The 7,830-nt window shown below is 40.2% G+C and overlaps 1 protein-coding gene across 1 annotated transcript in view; it reads right to left on the bottom strand.

Moving 5' to 3' along the window:
* The window catches only part of LOC107104929 (nuclear GTPase SLIP-GC-like), a 16,084-nt gene extending 13,683 nt beyond the window's left edge, over positions 1-2,401 (bottom strand). Inside the window, exons 1-5 of the mRNA XM_015405047.1 lie at positions 2,335-2,401; positions 1,972-2,084; positions 1,319-1,343; positions 1,141-1,218; positions 853-946 (exon numbers count right to left, since the gene is read on the bottom strand). Of these exons, the coding sequence (XP_015260533.1) occupies positions 853-946; positions 1,141-1,218; positions 1,319-1,343; positions 1,972-2,084; positions 2,335-2,401 (377 nt within the window). The remainder of the gene's footprint in view (positions 1-852; positions 947-1,140; positions 1,219-1,318; positions 1,344-1,971; positions 2,085-2,334) is intronic.
* Positions 2,402-7,830: the final 5,429 nt, after the last annotated feature.

Raw genomic sequence — 7,830 nt, 5'->3', positions numbered from 1 at the left:
CAGCAAACACTCAAACCAAGCTGTGCCTCCGCCAAGCCCTCAGCCTGCCGACAGCCTCTGGACCATCAAGGTTCCCCCCCTCAGCTCTAAATCCAGAACAGGTACTGTCCTGCTCACTCACATCCTGCAAATTACCTGGACATCCACTAACTCCACTGTCCCCCTCTGCAGTGGACCCACTCATGACCAGTCCTGGATCTGATTAACCCCTGGATCTGTTTATTCCTTGTACAGAAATATTTCAATAAACCTTAGAACTTTTCTCCTGCTTCAGTGTGTTCTGCATGTGGGTTAGGAACCTTAAGCCAAACATGACAGAATGTCATTCTGTGTCCTTCAGAATATCAGTTTAACCTGTTTTCTGCAATGAAACTAGTGTTGTAAGGTCAGCTTAAGCTCCTTTTTCATCACCTTTTTATGCGGATCAAAATCATTATCATGTGCTGCAGTCTCTGGTGTGACATATTCTCTTTTGCTTCAGACAGCCAACTAATTTTTTTAGTTGGAAAAAAACTTCTGATTTTGTTTTGCAGGAAAACAAAATACTGACCTCAACTCACACTATAGAGTGTGAATACTTCTCTCTTACATTTTACTCTTCTTATACATAAAATAACTGCTTTACACTGCATGTCAATAGCACAACTTCCACTCAAGCTTTGATGATTTGTGTGATTTTAGAGACCTTTAATTTCACCATAATGCACAGGTTCTTGGATTAATAAGGTTGGAATTTGAATAACCTTTTTAGTATTATGAGGGTAATTAGGATAATAGAGTTAACTAATAATTAATAAAATGCTTCCCAAGCTTCATAGGACTATTGCATGAACGAAGAAAAAAAATACTCACTTCAGGAAATTAATGAGCTTGGTATAATCTTTTTTGGGCAGGTTTTCATAGACGTTCACCATGATCTTTTTCACTTCAGACAATATTGATTCTTCTATTGATTCTTCTGTTAAAAATGAGCAGGACCAAAGATCGTTATTCACAACTATAAAATCAAATGAATCTTTATTTCTTAGGTTACACAAAAAAAGAAAAACATTTTGTCTATAATTCCACCAGCATGCTGTTAAGTTTGTGGTATAAACAGTTTCAACTTGTACAAGGCTCCACAGTAAATGTTGTTTAAACCTGAAAACTGGTCTGCCCCACACTGTTGTTTTGCTGCAGGTTGATCATCACTAGACTCAATGCCCAGCTTTCTCTTTCCTAGTTAGAAAAATAGATCTTATGTTTGCAATTTTCATAGGATTGTTTCATAAGACAAACATATTGTACAAAACATAGTATGACATATTGTGCTGCTTACCTGTAACTCTTGATGAATGCAAAGGCTTGGGAAAAAGCAGAGAAATAACTCAAACCAATTTCAGTAGGCTTTGATAATGTTCAAATGTTCTTAAGGATAATGTTTCTTTCCGATAAAATATAAGTGCAGGCCAACACTTGAAAGCAAGAGTACAGGGAAAACATTACTCCTAAATCATTAAAATGGTTATAGTTTTCAAGCCTCAAGAAAAGAAAATAGTTTGTGTATAATGGGATAAAAGATGAAAAGAAAATGTAACAAATTACACCAAGGACAGATCATCTTTATCTGGCAGTGGTCTTTGTTGCTGGTTAGAAGGATTTTTCTGCAAACCAGGGGACTGTTAGTCTTTAAAAACAGTTATTTAATAATAATGATAAATTAAGATTTATCTGTAAACACCATCAATGTCCACACTTGATCTCATAATCTGCTATAATATCCACAAGGACCCAGCAAAGGACTGACAGGGAGTACCCTGTCTTTAAAACTTTGACTCCTGGAGATATTTTCAACAGCCACACTTGACCCTGATGATAAGCTGCAGTCGATGGATGGATGATGGATGGATGGTCATAATTTAAGTGAACCTAAAACAGCATAATCTATAGACATGTAGGGATATGATAGCCACTTTCTTATTTGTCTTTTACCTTTAACTGCCTGAGTCTCTTCTTGAATTTAACTCTTGGTCCGACTTTTGGAATCAGCTCATTGATGTCTTGATCTTCAAGATAATAAAAACTCTCATGGTCTACTGCGTGATCTGCAAAAAAAAATTTTAAATCACATTTTGTTAATTCTTACCTACACACAATTGTTTTTTTATGTTTGCATTGTTTAAAACACTATGAAGGCAATAACAGAAAACTGATAGTCCTGTTCTTTTTTACTGATCTAAATATTTCCTTGACATAACAAGATAATTTGTGATATTGCTGTCTTGTCTTTCTATTGCTTTAAGGCAGAATATTACAGATACATTACAGAGCTTGCAACACTGACTTAAAGCTTACCTTTAAATCTGTATATCCATTCACTTAGTTCCCACTGACTTAATATATCTTGAACAAACTCATCCATGGTGAAAAAGAGAAACTGCAAGATAAACATTTTTTTGATCAATCATTAGTTATCGAGATAAGATCAGCTACATCCACTATGGAACGGTTTCCATAAATTCATCCATTTAAGGCAGAATGACGCAGGATGCTGGTCATTTTTAAAAAAATGATGTTTTGGTCCTAATGTATCTTTCTTTCGTGGATTCACACTCTCAGTTGTGATTTTCTATTTAAGAGTAATAATTTTTGCACAACTAGATTATTTTATATTCAGAACTGAGGAGGAAATACTGGGTTAGATAGATAAGTGAAGCTATAGAGTCTAAAGTCTTATTCATAATGTACAAAGAATGTATTTTTAGTACGGTTGGCTTGAGGAGTGCAAATTCCCTGCAAATATGCAAATGAACAGAAGTTATAAAGTACTGCAAAGACAGTAGCCTAGGCAGATACAACATATTCCTGTGCGTTCAGGCTGGATGGTCAAATGAACTATAGCAGAGTTCCCAAACTTTTTGATGCTGTGACTACCGACGTCTAGAGACTGGTTTACAACAATCAGACAATGCAAAAAAAATATTTAAAGGGTTGAAAGTGCAATATTGACTTTTTCTGCCCTGTTGTGAACCAAAAAGTTACTCTTGATTATCAATGTAATATTTACAATATTCTCTCATGCCACTCGTCTCAATATTATCATTAAAAAAATAAATAATAATAATAATTGCTATTAGGACAGAGTGCTTAATCGACTGTTAACCAATAACCAAAGTACCCAACGTTTAAGATCCCAGTACCAGTGCCAGTGCTTCCACTAACTACCTTCTTCCTAGGGCCACGCCCTCCACATCTGAATGGAAATTATGGTGAGGTGAGAAAAAATTTACAAATGGATTCTTTTTAAATTTACCATATCTGCATTAAGTCTGTACTTGCTCTTCATTTTCCCTGCTGTAGCTTTCAAAAGGTGAAGTATATTGACAACTACTGCGTGTAGGGTTATTGTTTGTGGGTGTTTTTGTTTTGCATTAAAACTTATTTTTATTAGAGCAGTTCAAAATCTAACATGTATATGCAGGGAATATATATGTACAAACTTGCATAGCCTGTTAACCATATTGCATGTGTTAAGTAGTGGTAAGACTGTTTACTGGCATTAAATAGAAGCAGGGCAAAGACGACTGATTGCAATATGTGTGTGGATGTGTAATTTTTGTATAATTTTATTATTATAGTCAGGATTAGGTTTTACCTTACAAAAGCCATTTTTTTAGAGGTTCTTAATCCCTGCTACAAAAAATAAGGAGGGGGAGAAATGTTGAAAAAGACTCCATATATTTCCTAAACTTGTTGAAATTCAAATAGTTTGTGATCAACCCCCTAAGAAATAAGGACTTGTTACACTTCCAGTATTATCCCTATTCTCAAGAATCCAAAGCTGACAGGACCTAATGACTTTAGACGTGTCGCCCTGGCCTCTGTAGTTATAAAGTCCTTTAAGCACCTTGTGCTTTCACACCTGAAAGAGATCGCCGACCCCCTCCTGGACCACAACAGTATTCCTACAGAGCTTGGCCCTTCACTACATCCTCCATCACCTGGATTCCGCAGGTATCTACACCAGCATCCTGTTTGTTGATTTTAGCTCTGCCTTCAATAAAAACATCCCAGCTCTGCTTCAGGAGAAGCTCTCGCAGCTGATTGTGCCTGACTCCACCTGCAGGTGGATTACAGACTTCCTGTCTGACAGGAAGCCGCATGTGAAGGTGGGAAAACATGTCTCAGACTCCCAGCTCATCAACACTGGTTCCCCCTTGGGCTGTGTTCTTTCTCCTCTGCCCTTCTCCCTTTACACCAATAGATGCACCCCCAGTCCTCAGTATGTCAAGCTTCTGAAGTTCGCGGACAACACCACTCTCATTGGACTTATCTCTGATGATGACGAGTCCACCTTCAGGTGGGAGGTTGCCCATCTGGCTAATTGGTGCAGAGAGAACAACCTGGAACGCAACGCTCTAAAAGTATTGGAGAGGGTTGTTGACTTCAGGAAGAACTCAGCCCCAGCTATCTCCATCACCCTCTGTGACTCTACAATTGACACTATGGAGTCTTTCTGCTTTCTAAGAACTTTCATCTCTCAGGTCCTAAAGTGGGAGCTTATCATCAACTCCCTCACCAAAAAAGCCCAGCAAGGTGTACTTCCAGCGGCAGCTGAAAAAATTAAACCTGACAAGGACTATGATGGTGCACTTCTACTCTTCCATCATTGAGTCCATCCTCACCTACTCTATCACCATCTGGTACGCTGGTGCCACCGCCAAGGACAAGGGCAGAGTGCAACAGGTCATCTGGTCTGCAGAGAAGGCGATTGGCTGCAATCTTCCATCTCTCCAGGATCTGTGTGCCTCCAGGTATCTGAGGCATACAGGGAAGATTGTGGCTGAGCCCTCGCACATCAGCCACAAACTATTTCAATTACTTCCCTCTGGCAGGAGGTGGTGATTCATCATGACCAAAATCTCACGCCACAAGAGCAGTTTCTTCTATATCACTACCAACCTTATCAAGAAGGCCCAGAGACCCCGTGACACTGACACTGCCTCCCTCCCTCCCCTGTTAAGGACCTAGAAACTATACTGACGTAGCATCTCCAGACCTCCTGAGTTACACTAACACACAGTCAACTGTGTATATAGTATATGGCTATATATCATATTTATCAATCAATTTTCGTCCGCTTTATCTGGGGCTGGGTCACAGAGGCAGTAGTCTAAGCAGAGAGACTTCCCAGTCTACACACACACTTCCTCCAGCTGCTCTGGGGAGATCCAGAGGCGACACCAGGCCAGCTCACAGACATAGTCCCTCAAGCATGCCCTGGGTGTTCCATAAGGCCTCCTCCCAATGGGACATGCCTGAAACAACTCCCGAGGGTGGAAACCAGGAGACCTCCAAAACAGATGCCCGAGCCACCTCAACTGGACCCTTTCGATATGGATAAGCAATGACTATAATCCCAGCTCTTCCCTGGTAACTGAGCCCTCACCCAACCTTAAAGGGTTTGCCCAGTCACCCTGCGAAGGAAACTCCTTTTGGCTGCTTGTATTTGTGATCTTGTCCTTTCGGTCATTACCCAGATCCCATGACAATAGGTGAGGGTGGCAACGAAGATCAATCGGTAAATCGAGAGCTTTCCCCCCTGACTTAGCTCCCTCTTCACCACGACAGTCTGATACAGCGAATGCATCACTGCTGATGTTTTAACGATCCGTTTATCAATCTCATGCTTCATCCATCCCTCACTCGTGAAGAGGACCCAGAGATACTTGAACTCCGCTTGAGACAATGACTCTCCACTGACCTGAAGAGGGGATTCCATCTTTCTCCGATGGAGAATCAAGGCCAAGGATTTGGAGGTGCTGATCCTCATCCCGGCCACTTCACACTCGGCTGCAAACCGCCCAGTGCACATGGAAGGCCCTGGTTTGATGAGGCTAACAGGACAACATCATTTGCAAACAGCAGAGATGATATCCTAAGATTCCCAAACGGGACACCCTCCAGTCCCTGGCTGTGCCTCAAAATTCTGTCCATAAATGTAATGAACAGAACCGGTGACAAAGGGCAGCCCTGGTGGAGACCAACATACACCAGGAACAGGTCTGTCTTACTGCTGGTAATGCGAACCAAGCTCCTGCTGCATTAATACAGAGAGTGGACAGCCCTTAACAGAGGACTGCGGACCCCGTACTCCCAGAGCACAGCCCACAGGGCACCACGAGGGACACATTCTAAATCCTTCTACAGATCCACAAAACACATGTGGACTGACTGGTCAAACTCCCAAAAACCCGCAAGCATTGTATATAGTATATTGTATGCTCTCCACAAGCACTCCTTTCAAGTTGTAAAAAATATCCTAACAAGATCTAATAATATTCTCAGACTTTCTCAGCTTTTGTGTCTCTTTGTGATCTGACACAGAGATGCCAAAGAGATCTCTATGAACTCAATTTAATCCCATCACAGCTTCAATATCCTTTTTGGAAAGATTTAAACAAAGAATTCCTAGAATTGACTTCACATTCAAAAAGTTATGCACTTTTTCTGGGAAATTAAGAGCATTATTATTCAAAGCCTTAAAAGAATGTGTTGAACATCATGATTTAATGCCTACTACGAAACAAGGAATCATTGCATAAGATACATTACAGAGACATAGTCCCTCTAATGTGTCCTGGGTTATCCTCCGAGATTTTTAATTATAATCCATTACTTTAAACAGAATTTAACACTGAAATAAGATGAGGTGTTTATGCATCCATGTTATACATTGAATTTTTAAATGAAAAATAAAAGAAAAATAGAAACATTTTCCATTTAAAAACATTTTTTTAGAGTAGAGAACAACAGTCGTTCAATTTGGTATATAGACAATTTCCTGATTTATATATTTCATAAAACACCTAAACTGACCGTTTGTTATTTTTTCTTTCTTTTGTATTGTTTAATGAGAGCAGTGGTCTTTAGGCTGACCTGCAAGGCTTTAAACCTGGGTTTTAATGGACACAAAGCCATTCTCAAGCACGTATCAAGGTGCTCATTTTGAGCCTGGATCGATATTTATTTTTGATTCTGTTCATGGTGGAGAATCCTGCTTCATTGCAGCAGGTTGAGCCAAACATACTCAAATGTGAGCACACCATTTTAATTTTCTTTCACCAGTTCACCACAGTTCGTCCAGCAGTCCACACTTTCTCTGCTTTCTTTTTCTCATTGTCTTCTCCTTTCCCATCGGCTGGCTTGCCACATGTTTGCCTGCTGTTTCCAAAAGTAGCTAGCAGCAGCAGCCCAGACTGACAAAGCTAATTGGCTAATTTGTATCAAGTGTAGTGATACAAATGCTGAACACTCTAGAGGGCTTTACCATTTTAACAGGAGAAGCGGTGCAAGTGACTTTTACACACTGTCGTCGGACAACATGCCGTAATTTATACATTTTTAAAATCAGGCTGCTTCCGGATTACCCAGCAGGTAAAATCCATGACCTCTGCTCTAGGCCTTCTCCCGGTGAAATGTGCCTGGAACACCTTCCGAGGGGGGCTTCCAGTTGGCATCCGAAAAAGATATCCGAGCCACCTCAGCTGACCCCTCTAGATGTGGAGGAGAAGAGGCACTACTTCAAGCCTCTCCAGAATGACCTAGCTCCTCATGTAATCTAAGGGAGAGCCCGGCCACCTTTATCCGGGATCTCATTCTTTTGTTCATGATCCAGATTTCAAATGATATCAATTAACAAATGTCTAATTTTAATATCTGTTCCAAATTTGTATCACTTGTTGTTTTATTACCATGTATTTCCACTGGTACAGTGGCAATTATTTTTGTCTCTCTACCATTTTAGGATATTCTAATAGGGCTGGGCGATAATTCAATAACGATATATAT

The sequence above is a fragment of the Cyprinodon variegatus genome, unplaced genomic scaffold (assembly GCF_000732505.1).
Source record: "Cyprinodon variegatus isolate N-32 unplaced genomic scaffold, C_variegatus-1.0 Scaffold1958, whole genome shotgun sequence".
Classification (NCBI taxonomy): Eukaryota; Metazoa; Chordata; class Actinopteri; order Cyprinodontiformes; family Cyprinodontidae; genus Cyprinodon; species Cyprinodon variegatus.
The sequence above is the reverse complement of the archived record's forward strand: the minus strand, read 5'-3'. Positions and strand labels throughout refer to the sequence as shown.